We start from the raw sequence: 27,514 nt of genomic DNA, 5'->3' as shown, positions 1-27,514 counted from the left end.
AGTTATTGCTGCGAAATTACCATTTATCTCATCTAAATGTTTGAGAAAGTTTAAAATTATTACCATCTTAATATTAATGGTCCAAAAATACGTAAAAATACCTATTTTCCAAATTAATTGACCATATCCTTTGCAAATAGTGACTGTTTGAATTAATTAGAATGTTATTATGATCTAATAGCATTTTTATTGCAATTACAAAGCATCTGAAATATAACGAAGTTTTGATAATGGGAAAAATAAAAAAAATTATCATCTTCATCTTTACAACAATCATTTCATTTCATCATCATTTTAACCTACTATTGATAACTGAGCGCAGGTCTCTCTCTCAGGATGATCAATTTAGGCCATAGTCCACCACACTAAACTTCTCAAGACAGATCGGTAGAATTCACACACCTTTGAAAAAATTATAGAGAACTCTGCATACAGCTAGTATTCTCACGATGTTTTCCTTCCCCGATTTAGTCTTTTTATATTTTCTTCGAAATAGTATTAGAAATCACGTCACGCATTGCCAGACACTTTGTATAGTGGCAACCCTTTTATTCTGTGACTTCCTTTTAAACCTTTATTGCCTCTTATCTCTCAAAGCCACGATGATGATCCAAGCTTCATAGTTGCTGATCGTTCCTCCCTGTGTTGAGGACAATACACACAGACACTTTCAGCTTTTATAAAATAACGAAGGTCTGGAACGCGCTGGCTCTCTCACCAGAATGAAAAATAAATTAATTTATTAACTGGGCAGGCAGTTAATAAATTAATACTAGGGTAAGCAGTGATTTTATGCTTCTATGACCTGTATGTCACATATCTATGCCTGTATGCCATTGATAGTTATTGTACTTACCTACTACTGTTACATACTTACCGTTCTGATGTAAATACTGTCCTTTATAAGATAATCTCATAAAAGGTCATTTTCTATCTTTATGACCCATATTGTTATAATCCAGTAGCGCCGTTGAGTCATTACACATACAATGTTCGCGTGAATGAATTTGTAAACTTTGTAAACAAAGCCATCAATGTCACTACAGCCACTGTGTCACAGAATAATTATTTGTGTAAATTATTATGTTACATTAGAACGATGACATCAGTGACTCCATAAACATGACAGTTACTCGTATAGTTAGTTCCTCATTCGTTTTATTCTTTTTTTTACCCGACTGTGGCAAAGCCGAAAGGAGGGGTTAATTTTACAAACAAATGTAAATTAAAAATTTATAACACCGCCGGCAAGTGAACGTTACAGTAACTAGAAAAGAGCTGATAACTTTCAAACAGCTGAACCGATTTTCTTGGATCTTGGCTAAGAACACTCTCGATCAAGCCACCTTTCAAACAAAAACTAAATTAAAATCGGTTCATTAGTTTAGGAGCTACGATGCCACAGACAGATACACAGATACACACGCCAAACTTATAACACCCCTCTTTTTGGGTCGGAGGGTTAAAAATAGCGAGCAAACGAGCAGGTGGGTCACCTGATGTTGAGTGATTACCACCGCCCATGAACATTTGCAAGCACCAGAGGTAACGCCGACGCGTTGCTGACCTTTCAGTAATTTGTTGATTAAATGTAAAACCCCATGTTGTAATCTAGTGGGAACACCACCGATGGAAGGTGATTTCAGACCATAAATCCATGACCAGTGAGTTGAGTTTTATTAAGCGAAACCTAAAACCAAAATAACCTGTCTATCTATGCAAGTTAGACACGTTGGTAATAACATAAATATTCAAGACTAGCTAATGCCCGCGACTTCGTTCGCGTGGATGTAGGTTTTTTAAAATTCCCGTGGGAACTTTTTGATTTTCCGGGATAAAAAGTAGTAAAATCTATCTCCATTCTAAATTTCAGCCCAATCCGTCCAGTAGTTTTTGCGTGAAGGAGTAACAAACATACACACACACACACACACACACACACATACAAACTTTCTCCTTTATATTAGTGTGATGATAGAATAAATGGCACATTATACATATACTTTCCTATCCCGTGAAACTAACACAGTAATAACATTAGGGCGTAACACATTGCGCCGCGAGTGTACGGGGCTCATAATATTTCAACGCCGGCGAATGCACCGCACAACATGATGTATGGTGACAGACGGACAGATAAATTGCTCATAATTTATTGTATGGAAGCCGCTGCAAGGCTAATTACGAGTGTTGCAAACTGACTCACACTGAGAGAAAAATGATTTGTGGTTATTGTCTCAGAGGCTTAGCTAGAGGCGGCTAAATAATTTGTGGATATCAGTTTTGCTGGGTGATATAGATATTTATTTTTATATATAACTAGATCTATTTTATATATATGTAGTTGTGTGCATATAAATGCCATTGCGGGAGTTAGTTTAAAGCTAATTACACTGTAAACACCTAAGGGAGTTAAAAGGGGTATGAAAGTTTGTGTAAAAGTCCTTCATTTTTTAAGTTATAGAGATTAAAGTTAATATTTCGGACTGTAGGTTAAAATGAAGAAATTTAAGTGTTTTTATGATTTTTGGAAATTCCACCTTCAAGGAAGTTAGTATCATAATTATTCAATGTAGATATAATATGTATCGTGCAACATGCATATCGTATGCTGCATGTTGCACCGTACAGTCAATTAATTCCTATCAAGATAGTGTTGAAGGTTCTCTAAAAAAGTTTTTATTATTATTTTCGGGTGTGAAAGGAGCTATAAATGCCTATGAAAGATGCCTATGGTACTAAGATGACTCCAAGCTTTGCATTATTGACTCACACTGTAGAAGAGAAGAATCGTTTTGTACAAAACCATTCCCATATTCCCACATTCGGGAGCGATATGTGAATAATGCACAGTTTTACATTTATGGGTGTGTGGCATAGGTGATAAGTACTGCAAACTTGGCTTACAATGTTAGTAGGAAAAAAGTTATAATATAAGTACTATTTTAATGGGTACCTAATGACATGGCTAAGCCGAAGGCAGCGAAATAATTATAGGTATTGCTAGTTGGGCAATTTATTTTAATAGCGCGAACTGATGACTATCATAATTCAAATCCATACAAAAGCAATTAACACAGCAGCAAAGCTTCCACGAGGTATCCTATCCTAGCAAGTTTCCTTTGTATCTCATAACCTGACAAATGCTGTCAAGTGAAGTATATGCTAATTACCTAAGCTAATAACTATTATATTATGTACCTACTAATTCCCCTCCACAAATAAAATCAAAAAAAGTTAGCTAACGTATAATTTTACCTAACATTGTGAAACAATAGTTTATCAAAATGTAGTCGTTGTTTTAAGAAATTTCCTACAGTAAAGTAACAAAAGAGAATGTATAATATTCTCTTGTATAATTCAATTCATTTCGTAATAAATTAGAGCTCATGTTTATTAACGTTATTTTAGTGAATAATTTTATAGAACATAAAATAGAATTATAACCACCTTAAGAGGAAAACCTATGCGAATGACATTGACGATTTCCCCTTCAAACTAGCAATTTTGACATGTCATGACCCTCTATTGACAATTAATCAAGCAGACATTTCAATCTGCGAAATTTACGCGGACTTTTAGTATTTTGACGTAGGAGGGTAAAAGATCCAGTACATGAACGAATAAGGACTACCCTGACTTTGACCTAAAATTAAGATATATATGAGAATCGTTCTATATATAATTTTTATATTTTTTTTTATCTGTGTCTATACACAGTAGGTATACACTCTTAAATTATTTAAATATCAAAAACGCAAAAAAATGCGTGGTATTAATTATTATAAATTATTTTATTTAACAAAAGGATAAATTGCCAGTAAATGAACTGGGAATTTCAGTGAATGAACGAACTCTATCTAGTGCATAAACTCTCGATTCCTATTAATAAATTCTTAAGTATATTTTCGCCTTGGAATTTTAAAAAAAATGTCAGATTTTCAGTTTTTGACTTATTGTATATTTTTTTCTACATTTTGCGCGATAAATCAAAAACTATTTTACATAATAATAATAAATAAAACCTGTTTTAGAAGACTGCAAGTTACAATAGAGCCGCTTGGAACAATTTTTTTTGCTGTTTCTTCTGGTAATATTCACAATGCAGAAATAATAATCATCATGGTGTTTAGATGGTTTGCGCCAAATTATAAAATTTTTTTTTAGTAAAAGTAGTTAACTATTCTTATTTGCTCATAAACGCAACGAGGAAATACAGCTTCCACATATAAAAATTTGAGTCCAGGCCTTGCTGTTAGCTGCTAATGGGTTCTCAAAGTAGCCCGAGTATGCTTGTTTTACTGGGCACAAAAGGAAAGAATGAAAGGAGCTTACCCAGTACATCTTAAAAGATCCGTTATAGATACATGCATCCTGCCATGCCTTACCTATGCCAGCCAAACATGGGTCCAGACAAAGAATATAAAAAGAAATAGTGACTTGCTAAAGGGCGATGGCAAGGTGCATAAATTAAGCAAAAAATATTCAAAGTGAGAATTGAAGACATAAGAAAAAAGACAAAGCCTACAGACACCTTGAGACATGCCCTAAAACTGAAATGCAAATGGTCATATTGTATCGATTTTTACAGATGAAAGAAAGACAGGTAGGTAGACCGAAGACGCGTTGGTCTAATGCTATTGTGCAAATCGCGAGAGAAAATTAGCTTGATAGTACCAAAGACAGAGAGAAATGGGGATACCCAAGAGGGATCCATATCCAAGAAAGCAGAATACCAGAATAAATATAAAAAAAATTCAAAAGAAAAATAAAACCGACTTCAAAATCACAAACACTAAAAAGTAAAAAATAATTTAAGTTATTGTGGTTTTTGAAGTCGGTTTTATTTTTATTTTGAAAATTTTTTATTTCAAAATTTTTAGTGGCCCCACTGTACTATAATAATATGCCATGCCCAGCTAAAACCCTACTGTTTACTAAGCAATTACACTGATCGCGAGCAATTTGCTCTAATCCATTGAGGAGTTCTGTTCTCCATCTCAGAAGATATTCATCAGAACTTCATCAAATTTATATGGGACCACCTGCAAAGTATACCTAGCTTTTCAAAAAAAAAAATCCAGATCGGTCCAGGCGTCTTTGAGCAATCGGTGAACATACATTAAAAAAAAAATTGAATTTGCTCTTATCCATTGAGGAGTTCTGTTCTCCATCTTCAAAGATATTCATCAGATCTTTACCAAATTTATATGGGACCACTTGCAAAGTATACCCTATCAAACAAAAAAAAAATCCAAATCGGTCCAGGCGTCTTTGAGTAATCGGGGAACATACATAAAAAAAAAAGATACCAACGAATTCAGAACCTCTTCCTTTTTTTAAAGTCGGTTAAAAATATACTAAGATTTACTAACATGGTGTTATACCATAGAGTAGCAAACAGAGGCAAAGCTTCTAAGAAGCGAGCAAAATTTATAACTATTTTGGTAGGGCTGGCACTGGAGGATACAATTTAATTAACAATAGTTATTTGTTCAACAAGATGGTAAAGTTTGTTTTTGTTGTGATTGCCTAGTTTAAATATCGATCTTTAAATATCGATCGATAGATCTAAATATCGATTTTGAACGAAATCGGTCAATTTAGAAAGAATTATAAATGGTGCCAACTTTTTTAAATTTTGGTTACAGGTTCCTATTTTGTGATCCCAGGGAGCTCTAAATATCGATTTTGAACAAAATCGGTCAATTAACAAAGAATTTCAAAATGGCGTCGACTTTTTTAAATTTTGGTAACAGTTTCTTATTTTGTGATCCCAGGGAGCTCTAAATATCGATTTTGAACGAAATCGGTCAATTAACAAAGAATTTCAAAATGGCGTCGACTTTTTTAAATTTTGGTAACGTTTCTTATTTTGTGATCGCAGGGAGCTCTAAATATCGATTTTGAACGAAATCGGTCAATTAACAAAGAATTTCAAAATGGCGTCGACTTTTTTAAATTTTGATAACAGTTTCTTATTTTGTGATCCCAGGGAGCTCTAAATATCGATTTTGAACGAAATCGGTCAATTAACAAAGAATTTCAAAATGGCGTCGACTTTTTTAAATTTTGGTAACAGTTTCTTATTTCGTGATCCCAGGGAGCTCTAAATATCGATTTTGAACGAAATCGGTCAATTAACAAAGAATTTCAAAATGGCGTCGACTTTTTTAAATTTTGGTAACAGTTTCTTATTTCGTGATCCCAGGGAGCTCTAAATATCGATTTTGAACGAAATCGGTCAATTAACAAAGAATTTCAAAATGGCGTCGACTTTTTTAAATTTTGGTAACAGTTTCTTATTTCGTGATCCCAGGGAGCTCTAAATATCGATTTTGAACGAAATCGGTCAATTTACAAAGAATTTCAAAATGGCGTCGACTTTTTTAAATTTTGGTAACAGTTTCTTATTTCGTGATCCCAGGGAGCTCTAAATATCGATTTTGAACGAAATCGGTCAATTAACAAAGAATTTCAAAATGGCGTCGACTTTTTTAAATTTTGGTAACAGTTTCTTATTTCGTGATCCCAGGGAGCTCTAAATATCGATTTTGAACGAAATCGGTCAATTTACAAAGAATTTCAAAATGGCGTCGACTTTTTTAAATTTTGGTAACAGTTTCTTATTTTGTGATCCCAGGGAGCTCTAAATATCGATTTTGAACGAAATCGGTCAATTAACAAAGAATTTCAAAATGGCGTCGATTTTTTTAAATTTGGTAACAATATCCTGTTTTGTGATCCTAGGGATCCTCAGATATTGATTTTGAACAAAATCTATGACAGTTCAAGAAAATAGATTTTAAACACTATTTAAATTATTATCATTAACATTAAATTAAATGAAAACACGACGCGCGACGTGTACTGCAGCCCCTGAGCTTGAGCACAGGCCGAGCCGGTATAAACCGATTTCTCTCCGTACGCGACGTAGCGCCTGTGCTCACGCACACACGCGCCTCAAGCTTGTAGTAGTGTACCTATCGTAGCGCGCTTGTATGAAGCTTTGACTCTGTTCGCTACTCATGTGGTTATACAACGCAATACCACACTAACAAACACTCGTACAAACATACAGACAAGTATATACTCACACACACTCACACACACACATGGACGCACGCACACGCACTTTTGAACGGTTTGAACGGAACACGGTTTTGAAATTGAAATTGAAAAAAGTGTAAGAATTTGTAAGAAAATATTTAAAAAAGGTATATCAGCCGGTTTTTTATTCCAGCTCTTAATACATGTAAAAACGTCCAATCTGTTCATTTACTTGAGCCTTTACCCTAGTACCTAATTATATCGACCGCCCCATATCAAAACAAAGTAAATGTCATTTTTCCGAAAATCGTTTTATGTCATAAGCCTAACTTTCATAGTATGTCCCGTTGTATTGTAAGGACACCCACATTAAAGTAAAATTAAAAGCTAGTAAGTCGCTTTGACCATTTTAAAACATAGTAAGTCTATGAACTGGCTAGGTTTTTTATAGATTAATGCGCCTTACTAAGTTTTTCAAAGGAATTAGATAAAATAAAATAAATATCACCCATTATCTAAATACCATGTCAAAACAGTAAATACTTAATGATGCATTAAAACTTAAAAGTAAGATAGGAAAAGTCAATGACCTCTACATGTCAACTGTTAAATATGGCTTGCAAGGGAAATACTTTGCATACTTACATAATGTTTTTAAGGTTCCATATCTCAAAAGGAAACACGGGACCCTTATAGGATCACTTTGTTGCCTGTCTTTCTGTCCGTCTGTCCGTCTGTCGTGTCTGTCAAGAAAACCGATAGGGTATTTCCCGTTAACCTAGAATTATGGGCAGGTAGATAGGTCTCAACTCTCATAGCCCAAGTAAAGGAATAAATCCGAGAACAAATTTCGTGATTCTAGATCAACGGGAAGTACTGTATAGGTTTTCTTGACGGACGGACGGACAAATGGACAGACAACGAAGTGATCCTTTAAGAGCTCCGTTTTTCATTTTGAGGTACGGAACCCTAAAAAAGAAAGTGATGCACATCTAATGAATAAATGTGTAGGCCAGTCTTCACACTAAAATATTTAAACCCCTTTAATTTAAAAACTGTCATAGCCTAGTGGTTAGAACGTCCGCCTCCTAATCGAAGGTCGGGGGTTCGATCCTGGAATCACGCACTACTAACTTTTCAGTTATGTGCGTTTTAAGCAATTTAATATTGTATATCAAATCTTTGAAAAGAGCAACCGCCGAGTTTCTTGTTGAAGACTACGGCCTAAACTTCTCTTGAATTTAAACCACTTACTAGGTTTTGATCTGAGAAAGAAATTTGACATTAATTGACAAAATTGAGAGACCTAAGCTTGTATAAGAACACAGAAGTGTCATAATTCGTGTTCACTTTGCCTAACGTCTCTCGGAGAGCAGAGAGAGATTTAAACTGTTTCTTATAATCACTGGCCATATTTCAAATGCGAAAGTGTGTTTGTTGGTTTAATATTCAATCACGCTGCAACGGAGCAACCAGTCGACGTGGTTTTTTGCATGGATACATTTAAAGACCTTGAGAGTGACATCTCTCTCCGCATCGTATTCTTTATTGCTGAGGGTTGTGACCTCTTTCCATTATTCCTACATCTAATGGTAGGTTTTCTTGGGATAATAATGCGGTGGGTTCAAAGAGCCTACGGAACTCGACTAGAAAAACGAGATTTTGACTCTTAGTTTTAACGGTTATGAATTAGTTATTATTATCAGTGATAAAATTGATTAGGGCTGCCAGGTAAAATGACATTTATCTCGGAAAATCAAAGAGTTTCCACGAGATTTTTTCCAAGTTTGCGCTACTAAGTACATATATTATGAAGAGGAAAGGTTTGTTTGTTTGTTATCGATAAACTCTGAAACTACTGAACTACTTGCACTAAAGACATAATCATCAACATCAACCGACAGACGTCCACAGTGAACATAGGTCTTTAATAGGGTCTTCCACATGCTACGGGTTTGCGCCGCCTGAATCTTTGCGCTTGCGCTTGACGACAATCATGCTTTAAAGAAAGCAATGATGAGGTCCAAGTTGGAGCACGCTTACCTGGAAGATGCCTATTCACTCTTGGCTTGCAGGTATCTATGGTATATATGGCAGGAAACACGGCCGCCGAAATGGCGTTCCAACCTTTAGGCTCTCCCCATTGCCCGCAGCATGAATCTGAGCTTCCTTATGATGGTTATATTATGTACATATAATATCTCATAAGAAATCTCTAACACACAATCCAGCTAAGTAAGTCCAATTTCGAAAAAAGCTAGCTAGCCGACAAATCTAACTCAGGCAGCCTTCGGGAACCTTCGAGATGTCTCTGTCCAAAATTCCTCAATGCTTGAAGAACAGTCTTTGAATAGTGCATATTGTCATTGATGAAATATGGATCCGAAATATAGGTCTTTTTTTTGTACACAGGAAATGCCTGACGCATACCCCTCCGTCATGTGGGGCTTGCACCAAACTTGCACTACTACGAAATCCATTTCGGAACACGGCACCCGGAACGAGGCGCGCTATCTCCTAACATAGGTATAATACCTATTTAGAACACTTACTATCTGTCATCATAATCTATGACAACCTCCGAGTATTTACCTGGTAAAACCGTAACTTTAGAATAAAATTTAGTATATAAGCAGGCTTCATTTAGAAATGAAAAAATCCCTATTTTATTTTTCAACGATTATAAACACAACTTTCATTCAAAAATAATAAGCTTATATTCATTTTAAATAATATTTTGCGACGAAATGACGCGCACAGTCCTTCCGCCATGACAGTCCAGTGGACACTGAATTCCATAGAGCGCCTGCAAGAAAATAAATAGCACAGGAAGTTTTTTGGTTAGTTTTAGATTATTTAAGAAACGAAAAACATTTAGTATAAAACTAACAGTTAAAATTGATTGCTAAACCTAAACATATCATTTTCTGGAGGTTGGCTTCAAAGTATCAAGATGTTAAAGAAAACTTTTACAGAACAAGTTGCGAACAGCAATGTTTTCAACTTGGTTTTTTTTTATTATTGGGATAATGTATACTAAATTAAAAAAGGCCCTTATAATCTTCACAAACTGAAGTTTTTAATTGCATGTATTTAATAGCTGTTAATGCTTTAGAAAAATAAACAATTTACTTCAAAGTACAGCATTTTTGCGATTTGTCAAATAGCAATTACCTTAACTGGAAGTATCCGCAGTTGTAATAAATTCCCAGACTTGGCCGCGAGGCGTGCTTGGAACAAGCAATTGAAACGAAAGTTGAAATTAAATATTTACGTATATTTTTCATTTTTATGCACTTTATAACAACAAATCTTTGTTGACAGATACTCATTGCAGCTATTACAGTGATTTAATATTCTAGTACACGCAATGTAGTCCACTCTTCTCTGCTTTAAAATTTATATTTAACCATGATACTTTAATCTTATTAAACAGACCTGTGCCATTTTACTGAAGCTTTTAATATTAAAAAATCTGAGTTAAAATAAGTTTAAACAATCAAGATTTTATCACGTAAGGTCGTGGCAATAAAATAAGAATTACACTCGATTTATATTCAAGACGTACTTTAGCGGATAACATTACTGCGATATGTTTAATATTGTGTCGAATAATACTCAAAAATATACAGTCGATTAATTAAAAAAAATACAAACACAATTAACAATCCTCACTAAATTAATTGCAACAACTTAAATTAGGAAACTAATTAAATTACATTACTATCGATTTGGTACATAAAAATTCAGTTAATCTAACTAAAAAATAAAAGCCGCACTCCCGGGACTAAGCGATAGCGGGCCCGAGTCAGTGCACATAACGTTACCAATATTACAAGTTAGAGATCACAGCTGTCGCACCCCGCTGGGGTTCAAGTCCGTTGATATGAGCCGACTAGAAACTAGGAGACACTAACTTATATTTACACTGTCTTCAGTTCCGAATGTCCTTTTGGCATGGGCGTTAGTGGTCGGCGCCCCCCTTCTTGTTTGCGTGGAGCGCCGACGGTCCTCAAGGGTGCAGCGGCCGCGGCCCGAACAACGGGTACGACGGGAAGTACGCCGCCAGCGATGGATGAGGCGGCAAGGGGAACGGGAGAGGAGGCGATGACACCAGGTGAGACGGCTTGCTGTACGGATGGAATCGTGGCGTCAGCGGCGACAGGGGCGGTGTGGGATACGTCCTCTGAAGAAGAGGGTGTGTTGCACTTAACATTGATAAACTTGGACTGGATTCACCACTTGCGGTATGCGATCTTAAATGCTGAAGTAGCTCCTCCGATGAAGAGAACCTCTTCCCGCAGTAAGCGGAGTCACCGGCCATCCAACTGCAAACGAAAGGCAGCTGTGACGCAGCAGCCAAGGCGGCCAGTTGGGCGTGGGCGTATGCAGCCGCTGCCGGGTGACCAGGTGGTATATGAAACGGTGTTTTAGCGTGATCGCATTGAGCACAGCCAGCTGGGCACACGGCGGACTTGAGCAAGTGTGAACTTAAAGAACATCCAGTGCAATAGGGGTCTCTACAAATTCCTAAATCGCTGCCCGGGGCTTTCATTCTTGCATACGCGAGGTACGGATTCAGTCCATTTTTCAACGCATGATGTTGCGCTGCCATCAGGCTGCTCGTCATTAAATCCATAGATAACGGAAATCCAGTTGGAGGTAGTCCTCCGAGAAAAGCAGACGAGGAAACAGGTACACTGGGCTTGAAACTGGACGATTCTTTGGTATCCATAGATAATGAACTTGGTGGGTACGGTAACTTGGAACTAGAAGAATCTGTCGATTTGGCTTGAGCGGGTGAGTGTAGACGTAGAGGACTGGATCTTTCGTCAGATTTTTCGGACGGCGACTTGCGTTGCGCCGGCGGAGGCGTCCTCTGAGAAGATGAACTTTGGTTGCTATTGCATCGAGCTTGGACCGGGGTCGTCGATGCGCTTCCTTTCGACGACGGCGTTTTAGAGTGGGCGTGTACCGAAGAGGCTCTGTCCTCGGGCGTTCTAGTCTTTTCTCTCGTCAGGCACGATTCGTAAGGCTTGAAGCTCGGTTTGTTGTCCATATGGATCGGTTTGTCCTCGTACTTCTTGCTGGCTTTCTCCGCGGCGGAGATGAGCTTGGGGTTGGGCGTGTCGGCGCCGATCGCGCTGCAGGTCTGCGCCAGGAGCGCCAGCGGGCTCTTTTTCGCGTCGAGCTGCAACAAAGAGGTTTATGAAATGAAACGTCGGTTGCGAGTGACGGCACAAAGGAGGGTGCCCGGGGCGAGAGGGCGAGAGGGCGAGAGGGAGCGAGTGCAATCACGCGGCCGACGAGCCATTATCCGCGCGTCTGGCAGCCGTCGGCCCCGCTTGACATTTCACTCGGTTCCCGCATGATGTAATCTCGCAGTGAAAAGGCCAATTTGTGCGCTGAATTTGCGGCGCGCCTGTACTTGCCGCGCTGTCACGTCTATTATCACGGCACGGCGTTAGTTTGAACGAGCGTTCAGGGGAGGATTTTGTTTTATGTTACGAGCGTGTCAGCGCTACTTCGCACTTTGCGTGCGTTCATTTAAACTTTCCTAGAGTTATTACTCCTATATGAATCCTATAAAGGTGTTGATAAATTTGAGCGTTCACTTGTAACAAAACATACGAGTAGATACTCTAAGCGCACGAAACGCTTTGCGTCATCATTCTTTATGCGCATGGTTAGGGTTTGGAATACTCTTCTAAGATCAGTGTTTCCTGCCCATTATAATCTGGGTATCGTTTAAACAAGAGTAAATAGGAACCTTCTAATCAAACGTGTCCCATCTTAGGACCACATCATCACTTCCCATCAGGTGTGATCATGGTCAAGCGTGCGCCTATACTTAGTGAATAAAAATGAATAAAAATAAAGCATTCACCATTTTTCGAACGATTCGAGATCACTCTTGTTATTTCATGTGAGATTCCTTACCTATTTCGCTCGTTTATGTAACATTTGCTAAAATGCTCATTACAAGTCAATTCTCAAGTTTATCATAGCCTTGCTACGCTAGTTCAATTTCTTAGGAATGATCCAAGCTACTTAACATATAAATTAGTTAGATAAGACGTTTTTATGCTGAACTTTTATGTGTTTGTAATGATAAGGAAATTCGCAATTGAGTATACTTTTAGTGAGTCCGAATTAATAAAAACTATAGTGTTCATATTATTTTATTCATGAGCGCCATTTCAACTGAATTTTAATGACTGTAGCACAACATTTAACTTTAATTTTAACAAATAAGTACCTACATAATGATAATAATAATTAGTTAATTTAAATGTCTAGGGATTAGTGCCAATCGGTTTATAAATATGAATAATTAATAGATTAATCATTTAGTAATTAAAAAATAATTCAATATTATTATAAGTTAGTTGATTAATTATCAGTTAGTAATAAATAGAAAGTTAGTTGATTGAGGAATACGAAATGACTATAAAACATAATTTAATGATTCTCCTCGTATATTATAATTTATTTTAATTAAGTAAATAATTATCTATGTTGCATAATAATTAAGATTACATCATAAAAACGTTTTTTCGTAATCTCGATAAAGAGATAAATAAAGTATTAAATGCGTTAAATCTGGTTTTGAAATGAAACAAAAATTTTAAAATGAAATTGAGTTTTTAATGAGTTTACACTATACCTACCAATTCATATCAATCAATTATTTCATTTCATTTATTTTACTTGCTTTCATGTACATTGATTGTTTGAAGCTTAAATTAAAATACATGAGGCCCTGTCAGGGCATCGCAAATACAAAATATTATAGCATATTATCATTTAAAAAAGGTACAGTTAAAGTTAGAAGTATATAACCAAATTATACTTATTAAATATTAATATCAATACACAATTGTATTGACCATTTATTTATTAGTAATCATGTTTAATTAATTTACATAATGTCATTATCAGTCATTTCGATTATTTATTAGTAAGAATGTCAATAGTTATAATGTTATTAGTAATTGTTATAGAGAGTGAAAATAAAAATTGTACTGAAACAAAACTCCGTTTTGTTAGTTACAGAAGTGATGCTGAGAACTTCTATTTTTACTGAACTCGAATTATTTTGATATTACTACGTTAATATTAAATCTTTTAAAGCGTCAAAATTAAATGCGTGGGAGTGAGACATTACAGTTTTTTATTAATGTCAGTATAATTTATATCATCAACAGAAACGGTCCGTTTTCAATCCATCATTTTAAATTGAATGTCTCACTCTGAACTTTGTGTATTTTATTGCCATGTATTTCGACTTGAAATTATACATTCAGTAATTTCTTGGACAACTTCCAGTGCTAGTGTCTTAATTGTTTTGTATATATGGTACTCCTAGATCAAAATTCAAAACTGTTTCAACTCCAAAACCACGTCACGTCATTTTCTGATCCCTGACTCGAGTCAGGGATCAGAAAATGACGTGATCATCGATGATCGATTCATTATTATTCATCATGATCAACGTATCGCATGTCACCGACCCACTATTGCATCCACCTCTCAGAATAAGACGATCTTTACGATAGTAAAATTGTAGTATATATTTAGTCAAACTTAGGTGACTTAATTTAGCTGTAAGGGACGCTGGACGCTTGTTTGGAATGCAACGTGTGTTTTAACATCGTTTTAAGTGTAGACACTTTATCTGCCTCTCACCTTCATGGACCTCGTCTGTGGCGGGTGTAGCGGTCATCAGCGCCGAACGGACCATAGGCGCAGATATGAAAACCTCGATGGGAGCTTCATATTCGTAGCTTTTCGCGTTGAGACCTTGGGGTCGTGGGGCCCGGGGGCTCGAGCTCTTTTTGAGGAAATTTCGAAAAGGGTTACCGAGTCAACCGGGGACCCGAGAGCTGTCAGTTACCATGAGCAAATAATTAGTTTGCCCATCCAAATGGGTAATGCTGCCAGCGTCTTCCAAAGGGGTAATACTGCCAGCGTCTTCCAAAGGGGTAATGCTATGTAATGTCGCTGCGGTTGTCTCGATGAGGTTTTAGATTAGATTTAATTTATTTTAGTTTTTAATTTAATATATTTTTTTTAGTTTTAATTTAGATTTAAGTTTATAAAATTTTCAGTTGTTATTATACCTAATTCTAATATTATATTTAGCTTTAAATATTGAAAACACAATAATAATTTCTTCTATTTCTACTGTAGATTTCCACAAGAAAGGATTTTCAAAATTCTATTCAAGCGAAGCTGGGATGGGGCAGATATTTTTTTAACCGCCGACCCAAAAAGAGGGGTTTTATAAGTTTGGCGTGTGTATCTGTGGCATGGCAGCTCCTAAACTAATGAATCGATTTCAATTTTTTGTTTAATAGGTGGCTTGATCGAGAGTGTTCTTAGCTATAATCCAAGAAAATTGGTTCAACCGTTTGAAAGTTATCAGCTCTTTTCTAGTTACTGTAACCTTCACTTGTCGGGGGTGTTATAAATTTTTAATTTACACTTGTTAAATATTGTACAGAAGCAGGCGTTACTTTGCGGAAGTCCATGATATACAAGGAACCAAAAGCTTAATTTGCTATGAATGAAAATTACTTTGTAATTGTGTATTGTATGGTCTACATCTCCTGAGGACGCTCCGGCGTCGAGCCGAAACGTGCGTCGAGTGGTTTTGGGATTTGAATGGTGCTGCGTGGTGGTTGGTGGTGCGCATTGCTTGCTTGGTGGTTAGCTTTTCCTGCATGTTTAGCAGTGGGAGGGTGAGCGGTGCACATCGCATGCTACATGATGCATCATAGAGTCTATTTCAGCGGATTATAGCAAATTAAGCTTTTGGTTCCTTGAATATTGTATTTAACGGTCTCATTGGTCTTTTGGTTAGCATGTTCGACTGCTTATAACGAGGTCTAGAGTTTGATTCCCATGTTGGGACAATAATAGGTAACTAGAAGAGTTTTTCTAACTAAAATTTCTTAGTAGGTACCAGACCAGAGTTAGGAAATTGGTGGTATTTGGCCCCCGTGCCTGGTAGAGCACATAAAGCCTTTGGCCGTGCCTTATTTCTCTCCGGACGTGTCGGATTGCTGTCCCATCGTGTTATAAGTGAGAGAATAGTCCACCTGTGTTTATTCACACACTTGACCACTAAATATACATAACTAGCTGACGCCCGCGACTTCGTCCGCGTGGATTTAGGTTTTTCAAAATGCCGTAGAAACTCTTTGATTTTTCGGGATAGAAAGTAGCCTATGTGGTTATCCAGGGTATCATCTATCTATCTAATTTCAGTCAAATCCGTTCACTAGTTTATGCGTGCAAGAGTAACAAACATACATACACAAACTTTCGCCTTTTTATATTAGTGTGATATTATCAGCCGCGCAGATGGCAAATATCTGTGGAGTTGGCCACCCGCCGTGCTGGCCAAAATTTGGTCGTGTGGTCATTATTGTAATTAACTGTTTACTGATAGTATACCTATTACCTACTGTTAATAATGTGAATAAATGACACCTTGTGGTGTCTGTTATTGCGCAATAACTAATTCGGTTAATGTACATGTTACTTGTATCAATTTAGTTTTATTGACTTCTTATTTATATTTCCCGTTTAGTTTGTAATTTGTCGCCTTTGAATAATCAGTAATAATTTGTCTACATTATTATTTTTATGTTATAAGTAACGTTTTACGATCAGAATACAAATGTTTATGTAGGGATATAGCCGTTTACGATTTACATGTTTTGCGTTAAAAATAAATAGTCCGTGATTTGTCACGCATATTTTATTTTGTTGATGGCAAATATTTACTTAATAAAATACGATTTTTTTCCATCTTAAATAAAAGCTTTGAAATGAATAAAAGGCTATGTTTATTGAATGATCATTGATTTGATTTAAATATCATTATAAACTTTGATGTTCCTAAACTTTAAAGTTTTTCAAGTGTAGTAACAGAAAACTTTTGAGTTCAAGCTTTTTAATACAGTATTGCTTAAATGAAGTGCAACAAAACAAAATATGATAGCCATTTATTTATATCTGAGCTTTCGTTATATTGACTTCTCACTCATTTGTCAATTTCCACAAAGTATGGCTGAACTGACGTAAAGAACTCACCGTGGTCGGTAAAGGCGACAGATAATCCGGTCGCAGATACTGATTACTGGACGTGAGCATATTGCTCCACAACAATGTATCCTTCTCCAGTTTAGAAACGTTTAATCACTACACTTCACGATCCAGCCTGTCAGCACATCACTCACAAGTCACTGCGAACGCGGGGTGCTAACGCGTGCGTCACCCACGGCGGTCGGCGTTGAACTGAGCTTGTTTCTGTCGCGCCCCCCTCTCTGACACGTTGTCACTCGTCGCCGCGCCATTTTTGCATTCTGTGTACTTTGCGGGAGCTTTGCCGTCTTATCCCCACCGCCGTTTGACACCCCGTTTGTTAGGCGTCTCGCTCGCGCGCGGAAAAATTACCAAACGCTGCACGCCAGCCGCGGCGGTTTTGATGAAAGGATTATGCGGGGTGAGATTGTGCGGAGCGGTCAGTGAGGCGAGAAGTGGCTTTGATGCACTGTGACATTGAATTGTCACACAGTCACAGTGTGCAACTAATACGGTTGTGCTGTTAAACATTTTTGAATCGCATAACTAAAAAGTTTATTTATGCAAAGTGGAAAATGACGGTAAAATGTGATTGTTGTAATGAAGTATAATTCTTTCACCAATCTTGCCTGTTGCTTGCTTTAGCAATAAAGCTACCTTTGCGCCCTCTTGTATAGTTTCTTTTGTAGGTATCTTATATTGTTTTCTGTATGTAATTATGTCTATGGATGCAATAAAGAATTCTAAATTAATAAATAAAATTGTTGATCTCGCGTAGGTAGGTATATTACGAAATATCTAATGAATTAGTGTAGTGTGTGTGTGTGTAATTGATATTTTACAATCTATAAAAATACCTTGTAGGCTTGTACTGATGATCGATGTCGACTTTCTACTTAGGACAACACTGACAATGACAATATAAATTAGGGATGTCCTATAAAAAGGACAATCTCGTCTCACTGGCGGCTCTCAAAAAGTCACTCAGTTATAAAATATGCAAAGCGCAGTCAAAGGCGATGCGGCGACAGAGATGCATAGCGCGGGAAATTGAATAGCCACGAGGCGGGTAAACGGTGGCTGACTAATAATTTACTTTTAGCGTCATCTTTCTGCGCTGTCCTTTATTATGGACATTGGCGGGTTGATTCATGCGGTTTAGAATGTGAAGTGTTGAAAACTAGTAATTTTTGAGCATGGTTTCATGAGTTTTTTCAAGTAGACGTTGACAGTTGACACCGATATTATTATGTACTTTGTTCATAACTCAAAATTCAAAAAACCCCCGACACAAAAACCTCTATAAGAAAACTAAAACTAACGGCTGAACCGATTTTCTTCTATTATAGCTAAGAACAGTCTCGATCAAACAAATCCTTTCAAACAAAAGAAACTAAATTGAAATCGGTTTATTCGTTTAGGAGCTACCTACGATGCCACAGACAGATACACAGATACGTACACGTCAAACTTATAAACCCCTCTTTTTGGGTCGGGGGTTAAAAATTGGAATGTAGATAAATTACTATCGTAATGATTCTATCGTTTTAAATAATTACTTTGTGCCCGCGACTTTGTCTGCGTAGTTTTTTTTTGAAATTTTGTGGGAGCTTTTAGATTTTTGGAGTAAAGCTATCTCCATCTTCAAGATGGAAGCTATCTCTATAAGCGGATGAGCTGTAAAAAGATAGCAGACAAATGGAAAGACAGACAGACTTTCACATAGGTACATGCATTTATAAAATTAATAAGTATGGATATTTTAATTAATGTTTTATATGTGTAGAAGCCTTTAAAGTTTGAAATAGATAGTTTATGTGTTCTAATCGCGGCAAGAATGGGAGCAGTTTATTTTTTCGCTCAGGAAAAGCAACATAGATGGCGTTAGTAGTTCTGTATTTTTAAAAATCTATTTTTTTTAAAATTACATTTAGATACTGACTGGGGGAATCTTAGGACCCTTCTCAAAATACCACTCTAAAAAAAACTTATACACGCCTCCATATTTTTTTTATCTTGCTTAAAAATTCTGTTCGGATTTTAATTTGATAGGACCTACCTACTTTAAACTGTAAGCTTTTGCATAATACTAATAATGTAATTCAGATGATATCCGTGACTTCATCCGCATGGATTTAGTTGTTATTTTCGTAAGGGAACTTTCGATTTTCTGGGATAAAAAGTAGCCTAAGTCCATATATGAGATAATATCTCTGTAGGTAGGTATAGCTAGTCAAAATTGGTTGAACGGATAGACCGTTAAAAGCTAGCAGACAGACAGTCAGTCAGATACACTTTCGCATAGATTATTCTATTAGCGTGGATATATTTACTCATTATGGAATTATGGCACGCCTCTACCACCGGTTTGATTCCGGAAAACCTGCATCAATCATTATTGTAATCGCAATTATTGTGATTGGCTGAGTTCATGGTATGTATTCTTTTTAACCTCCGACCCAAAAAGAGGGGTGTTATAAGTTTGACGTGTGTATCTGTGTATATGTGTATCTGTGCATCTGTCTGTGGCATCGTAGCGCCTAAACGAATGAACCGATTTTAATTTAGTTTTTTTTTGTTTGAAAAGTGGCTTGATCGAAAGTGTTCTTAGCTATCATCCAAGAAAATCGGTTCAGCCGTTTGAAAGTTATCAGCTTTTTTCTAGTTACTGTAACCTTCACTTGTCGGGGGTGTTATAAATTTTTAATTTACACTTGTTGCAACAACGCATTGTGGAAATAATAGTGAGCGAACGTCTACCAATCAGAGGTGATTGCGATCATGACATTGTACCTGTCATTCTGCCGCAATCTAGCAGCAGTTTCTGGGGTCTCTCCGTCACTCGCTCCATACAAACGTAGTTCCAATTTCATTTGAATATTAAGCAACTAAAGTCCCATGTTTGCAGATATATTCTAGAAACTAATATCTATGCCTGTGGTTTTCCAGATTTCTGTTAAAATAATCGGTTTCGAAGTTACGCGGTCTTAAAAATTCACATTCAAATCTTTGAGCCCCTGTAATTTTAAAACTACATATTTTTAGAAAAATCTAAACCACCACAGGCACAGATATTAGTTTCTAGAATATGTCTGCAAAATTTCATGGACTTTGGTTGTTTAATATTCAAATGAAATTGGAACTACGATTGTATGGGGTAAGTGACGGAGAGAGCCTAGCTGTGATAATAGTTATTCTAAAAGTTATTACGTAATGCTCTCAGGTAGGTCTTGAGGGAGGTGTCGGTCCTTGAGACCACCGGCGAGGGGTTAAAACTGCACCCTCATTGTTTGCTCGGCACACAAAGTGGTCGCGATTATTAACCCTCAAAAAACCTTTATTTATCCTCAAAAAATATTGTGTACAATGACTTTTGGTTTTTTAATAATAACATGGGGTATTTCTGATTGTTGTGCTTTTTTACCCGACTGAGGTAAAGCCCAAAAGAGGGTTATTACTTATTTTAAGAAGATAGATTCAGAGCTTTCGGCTTAAGTAAAACTTTTACATAACAAGAAGGGTACGTAAGTTTTATATGCCTGGGAATCCCTATTCAAAACCAAATTATAATTAGAGAAGGCATTGTCTAGGCAAGCGCGTTCCATCTAAGGCTGCATCATCACTTGCCAAGCAGGCCTGTTTGCAGCCCAAAAAAGTAACCCTAGTGCGCTAACCAGCACTTTCCATATAAACCTAGTTTGGATCTGATTTTAATTTTAACCAATCGAAGTTAATTACAATTTGTAGACAAGTTCTAGAAACAAATATCTACGTGTCTGTCAGATTTCCGTAAAAATGTGTATTTAAGATTTATATGTCAATTCGATTGGTTGATATTCAACTGAGAAGTGAAAACCAAGCTACGTTTGTATGAGGGAGCGCGCTAGGGTTAGGTACTTCTTGTAAGGAAATGTCTACCGACGTCATTCTTTTCCCATCAAAAAACTACATCTAATATCATGCGAACCCTCGGGGCTAATGGTAAGTACCTACATGCCTTAATCACCAAGGCATCACATCTTTCATCATCATCCAATCATTATCATATTTTGAACTTATCCATTTAAGGCTATATCAGAAGCGGTTAATCCAACCTGACAGATCCATACAAAATCCCAATATTGCATTATCTCATATCTAATATTCCTTTAAAGGGATTTAAGGTGATTATAAATGTCGTCGGACCATACTGAGATAACTTTAGGTGGAAACTTAATGTGCATAAAGCTGTTCACATACTACTTTTTATCTGCCGCACGCACCGCACGCAATAATTTTTTATTCTGATACAAGTTAGACCTTGACTATGATCTCACTTGGTGATTGAATAGTCTAAGATGGTTTTTAACCCCCGACCCCAAAAGAGGGGTGTTATAAGTTTGACCTGTGTAACTGTGTATCTGTGTATCTGTCTGAGGCATCGTAGCTCCTAAACGAATGAACCGATTTTAATTTAGTTTTTTTTTTGTTTGAAAGGTGGATTTAATATAATACAAATAAATCTAAAATGTATATAACATTATATACGATACTGACATGATATTGTGCCATTCCGTAAATAGGTATACAATATGTTCTTTGCGGCACGTACGGTACATATAAATGTGCGATCATCATCCTGGTGATTATAATGTCCCCCGAGATAACTTTAGGAATAAATTAACATTTAATTAAACCGTCTTATCTGGATCTTTTACGGGTTTTTAGTTTGTGAGATACACTCGCCAGATACGGCGATGTGGGCAGACAGATGCTCCTACGTAAGAAATGCGATTTTAATGAGGTAATATGGAAGCTTTTGTTAAATTTAATGGCATCAAGTTGATAAGGAGTTTTTAATTTTTAGTCAATTTCGAAAAAGGACATGTTTCTCAGGTGCGTTTCGAATGAATTAAGTAAATATATTATGTACTCGTAGGTTGGTTTTAAGTGGTTTTTTTTTGCTATTGTATGAGAACTGGCAAAGTATTAGGTATTTCGCAGTAAGTTGCTACGAGGGCAACAAGCTGAAAAGCTGAAAGGTCGTATACTCGAATCTATAATTTTTTAGCTCTACACCATACTGAAAAGGCGGTAGCATTACTTCATTGTTTTGACTTTTACCTAGATCTAAACTTGAACAAGTGTAAATTAAAAATTTATAACACCCCCGACAAGTGAAGGTTACAGAAACTAGAAAAGAGCTGATAACTTTCAAACGGCTGAACCGATTTCCTTGGATGATAGCTAAGAACACTCTCGATCAAGCCACCTTTCAAACAAAAAAAACTAAATTAAAATCGGTTCATTCGTTTAGGCGCTACGATGCCACAGACAGATACACAGATACACACGTCAAACTTATAACACCCCTCTTTTTGGGTCGGGGGTTAAAAAGCAATTGTTTCAGTAAAAAAGTTATCATTGATAACCCATTTTCATTATTTAATCATGGCCTCCTGTAAAATTGCATTTTAGTAGAGCTTAAACAGCCTTTCAGCATGATGTCCTTGTTATCGTGGACTTGAATAAAATACCGGTCAAGTGTGAATCGGACTCGCACAAGAAGGGTTCCGTGCTATCGCACAAGTTATAACACTACTAGATGATGCCCGCGACTTCGTCCGCGTGGATTTAAGTTTTTTGAAATCCCGTGGGAACTCTTTGATTTTCCGGGATAAAAAGTAGCCTATGTGCTAATCCTGGATATTATCTATCTCAATTCCAAATTTCAGCCAAATCCGTCCAGTAGTTTTTGCGTGAAGGAGTAACAAACATACACACACACACACACACACATACAAACTTTCACCTTTATAATATTAGTGTGATGATACACTACTTACTACACTACAATACTATACTACACTACTTTTTAATTTCTTTTAATTTGCATGGCGGTCATAGGAAGCTACAATTGAAATAAGAAAGTGGTAGGCGGTGTCAATATGCATGCATGAGGAGCGCACTGGGGTGGGTATCATATTAAAATAAATAGGCTGATAATTTTGGCTATTTAATGAGTATAAGTAAGTCAATATGATGTTTAATGCACTGCAATCAGAAACCATTCAACCGCGACGGACGTAGAGTAAATTCGTAATGGTTTTCATCGAAAATTGGGCTAGTTAGCCGCTTCGCGCATCGCTGCGTGCTGCCTGTATAATAGCTACTAGCCGTCAGGGGTGGCACTTGCCGTTTCATCTTCGATACTCTACTAAACTTCTAAAAAAACTTTAATCAAACTGTAACTGGACGATTTCTGTTCATTCAATATATTTTGAAAATTTTAATCGAAGAAAAAAATTGTTATCGATATAGACCCAAAAACAATTATTTTTTTGGAATTTTTGTCTGTCTATCAGTACGCGAATCATGCGAAAATTACTGAACGGATTTAAACGAAATTTTGTACTCCGATACTGCGGATTGAGGGTAGTTTTTATCCCGAATTAGGGATTCTTCGGGATACGGGATCAATCTTTTTATCGATTTTACTTCATAACTCCGTCAAGTTTGAAACGATTTTCACAATTCTTTTTTCTTTACAAAGATTGTACCTAGTACCTACTGTCGAATTAGTGCTACCAATGTAATTTGTAAACCATGTAAGTTTGGTGAAGATATGATGAACAGTTTCAGAAATAGGGGACGAAATTCCTCAAATGATAGCTGCAAGTCGATCGCGATCAATTGGTATAATAGCTATCCAGAAAGTGGACAAAGCCATAATACATAGCATATAGCATACAATAAATAAATAAATTAATGTGATGATCACATCAATTTCAGGATAAGGAGGCAAGTCAAACACAAATAATAATTACTAAACGGTAAAAATTTTAATAAAGAACAATTGACTTTTTTATTTTAATTTGGTGCGTTGGCAGCCCTATAAAATCAAACAGGCCGACATAATCGACACGGACGGGGTTGTCACGCTCGTCCGCTACCGCCCCAAAGCGACCGACAACGGACGGGATTGCTTTTTTAATAATTTGCACTGTCATGTCTGCATTGTTGGTGCCACTTCACAGTGGCTAATACATTCAGTAATGTGATTGATGAGCGATGACTCGTGAGAACATGCCGCCGAACTATCGCGGCGCCGGCCCACTATTGAGCACCGTGTGCTCTCAGACTGAAAACGTTTTCAGCCACAGTCCATCACGCTGAGATGGTATTACAGATTGGCAGACTTCACACACCTTATGGAGAACTCGTAGGTATGTAGGTTTCCTCGTGAAGTTATCCTTTACCGCTTTAGCAAGCGATATAGATATACTTCCTTGAATTTCTTGAAACACACATAACTCTGGAAAGTTAGAAGTGCGTGCCCGGTATTGAATCCCCAACCTCCCAAATCCGACGCCTTAACCACTGGGCTATCCAGTGGTAAAATACTTGAAAAAATTGAATTAGGACCATTTCAAAAAAAAAAAAAGAATATTAGCCATGCTAATCATGACTAATACTCCCTTTTCCCCTCCAATTAAGCGTAAAACTTGTGCCAGGAGTGGGTACGACAATAGTGCAACGGGTGGGGTTGAACCGCCGACCTTTCGGTATTCAGTTCGCTCCACAACCGTTGAGCTATCGAGGCTATTGAATTTTGGATTTCAAGAAGAGCCTTTACACCACTGTGCAAAGAGGATAATATCAGAAGTTAGCATTTGAACGCGATGCGATCAGCACTGTGTAATCTCGTCTCACGATCGCTGAGGAACAAAGTAACAACTTAGGATGCAGCTCACAGCAGAAACGGTAATTTTGTACCAGTGTGTCTGATTAAGGCTCAGCTTTAACTTAAACTTGAAATAGGCTCTCTGCATGGTATTCCTGAAGCAGAGGGTTGTGACTCACACTTGTAACTTTTCTATTAATCTCAATAGAAAGAGTTTTTAGGGTTCCGTACCTCAAAAAATAAACGGAACCCTTGTAGGATCACCTTGTTGTCTGTCTGTCTGTCCTGTCTGTCAAGAAAACCTATAGGTATAGAATAATAAAATTTGGCAGGTAGCTGTACCTAGGTCTTATGGCGCACCAAGTAAAGGGAAAAATCCGAAAACCGTGAATTTGTGGTTACATCACAATTATTTTGTAAATATTTCATGAACAAATAATAATAATTAATATTTTCATTGTAAGAAAACTATACCAAGTGTGGTATTATATTATGAAAAGGCTTAACTGTACATTCTAAAACAGTCTTTTTATTAAAATACATTTACTTAGGTACATAAAAATTTATGAAAAATAGTTTTTGATTTATCGTGCAAAATGTCGGAAAAAATACTCGAGTATGGAACCCTCGGTGCGCAAGTTTGACTCGCACTTGGCCAGTTTTTTATTAAACCCATATCCCTTTGGTTTCTACGCGGCATCGTACCGGAACGCTAAAACGCTTGGCGGCATGGTTTTGCCAGTAGGTTGGTAACTAGCCACGGCCGAAGCCTCACACCAAACCAGACCAGACATTTAGAAATCATAAAGTTACAATTCAAGAACCAAAAGAATCGAACCCGAGACGTTCCACTAGTAGCCCAAAAGAAGCCTTAATTTTCTTTAATTTTACGTCACCATAGCCTAATATTAATTTGACATATCGTCGGTTCAGGATCAAACCGAGAGTTTCCTCACTCTAGTTCACTCTGGTAGTAAGCCATGCAGTGATGGGTTGAGGTGATAGATGTTACCGACAAACATAGTACATAGTAATATTGTAAAAATTATATCTACTGAACAGCTCCCCCTTAACATCAGTTTTGGCACAGTTAACGCCTGATCCGTTTGCAGCTCGCGTTCAAGCTAATCCGAGCTTACTTGATAAGAATGCGCTCCAGTTAGCATGTACAGCTTGTAATGAGCTTAAACAGCTCCACATATTATGTGGATGGATGTAAATTTAAGCTATTATAAATATCGTTGCTCGGAGGTTCTTATGTGATCAAATCAGAAATGAGGACATAGCTCAACGGGTTGCGAAGCTGAAGTGGTAATGAGTAGGGCACCCAGTTCAAAAAACCGGCCAAGTGCGAGTCAGACTCGCGCACCGAGGGTTTCGTACTCGGGTGTGTTTTCCGACATTTTGCACGATAAATCAAGAACTATTATTATGTACAAAAATAAATAAAGATCTGTTTTAGAATGTACAAGTAAATCCCTTTCATTTATGATATCCTACTTGGTATAGGTAGTTAGTTATCTTACTTAGAAAATTGAAACACATTTAATTTTTTTTGTCTGTGATGTATGTATGTTTTCGGATCAATTCCCTTTACTTGTGCTATAAGAATCACCTTCCTGCCAAATTTCATAACCCTAGGTCAACGGGAAGCATCCTAAAGATTTTCTTAACAGACGGACAGACAGACAGACAACAAAGTGGTCCCATAGGGGTTTCGTTTTTTATTTTAAGGTACGGAATCCTAGAAAAACACCATTATGTAGGCAACTGAAAGCCCAGCCGGCTGTTACCACACAATTAAGTACACTCATTGATCTATTGTTACGAGTATGATGTTGTATGGATACAACAACATATATAAATATCACATATAATATGGATGGATTATAGTATCATACAAATAAACACACATAGTGGTATCGCAGACAAGTGTAGAGCGAGAACTGTTATCTCCGGAAGTCACACGGTGACTACCTTTCAGCGATCTCTTCGTGTGTAGAGCGAGGAAGCTTTAGACTGGACGTGTTCAAAATACATTTTTTTTAATGGAAATTACGTATTACAATAAAACTTAAAACTAACGTTATCTAATTACTATACAAGTCATGCCCGCGTGGAATGGTGCCAAGAATACTGGCTGCAATGTAACTCTCGATAAGAGAGGCTTTCTATTTTTTTTTAAATTCATTACAGCCAAGCGCTTGACCACAATCACACCTGAAGGAAAGTGATGATGTGGCTCAAGATGGGACGCGTTTACCTAGAATATGCCCATTTACTAAGATACCCGGATTGTAATTCGTAGGAAACACAGATCAGAGTACACAGAGGAGCACAGAGAAATAATATTCTAAACCTTAGCCATGCGCATGAGGAATGATGACACAATTTGTAGGTATGCTTTGTTTTCATCTGTGAAACCAATCCGGCCATCGCTCGCTTGAATCGCTTCAGCGATGTATTTGCTCAGCCAGTGCTTCCCAACTCATGTTTCATAGTTCCCCTAATACTTAGTGCCAGATCTAAGAGTGGTCAAGTGCTAGTGTATGTGCAGACGCGAGGAGTACAATGAAACCACTTAGTGGTTGTCGACCGTCGCTCGCTTGAATCGCTTCAGCGATGTATTTGCTCAGCCAGTGCTTCCCAACTTATGTTTCATAGTTCCCTATGAGTGGTGGTACATATATGCAGATGCGAGGAGTA

At 37.1% G+C, this 27,514-nt stretch overlaps 1 protein-coding gene and 1 long non-coding RNA gene across 2 annotated transcripts in view; one reads left to right on the top strand and one right to left on the bottom strand.

Annotated features, from left to right (window-relative positions):
• Nucleotides 1-10,306: 10,306 nt before the first annotated feature.
• Nucleotides 10,307-17,399, bottom strand: LOC123867343 (zinc finger protein Elbow). The gene is made up of 2 exons (XM_045909341.1): nucleotides 17,155-17,399; nucleotides 10,307-12,241 (listed from the first exon to the last, which is right to left on the bottom strand). The coding sequence occupies exons 1-2, from the start codon at nucleotides 17,212-17,214 to the stop codon at nucleotides 11,063-11,065; spliced, it is 1,239 nt and encodes a 412-aa protein (XP_045765297.1). The 5' UTR covers nucleotides 17,215-17,399; the 3' UTR covers nucleotides 10,307-11,062.
• LOC123867344 overlaps nucleotides 12,312-27,514 on the top strand; it is a 29,110-nt gene continuing 13,907 nt past the window's right edge. The window contains exons 1-2 of the long non-coding RNA XR_006796391.1: nucleotides 12,312-12,904; nucleotides 15,139-15,144. This is a non-coding gene — a long non-coding RNA (uncharacterized LOC123867344). The remainder of the gene's footprint in view (nucleotides 12,905-15,138; nucleotides 15,145-27,514) is intronic.

The sequence above is a fragment of the Maniola jurtina genome, chromosome 8, assembly GCF_905333055.1.
Source record: "Maniola jurtina chromosome 8, ilManJurt1.1, whole genome shotgun sequence".
Taxonomy (NCBI): Eukaryota; Metazoa; Arthropoda; class Insecta; order Lepidoptera; family Nymphalidae; genus Maniola; species Maniola jurtina.
The sequence above is the reverse complement of the archived record's forward strand: the minus strand, read 5'-3'. Positions and strand labels throughout refer to the sequence as shown.

What these genes read in the sequence shown, in the direction of transcription:
- LOC123867343 (XM_045909341.1), bottom strand. Translation starts at nt 17,214, where the DNA reads ATGCTCACGTCCAGTAATCAGTATCTGCGACCGGATTATCTGTCGCCT. An exon ending in TGTCGCCTTTACCGACCACG is followed by an intron (nt 12,242 to 17,154) that starts GTGAGTTCTTTA and finishes TCTTTGTTGCAG; the next exon opens with CTCGACGCGAAAAAGAGCCC.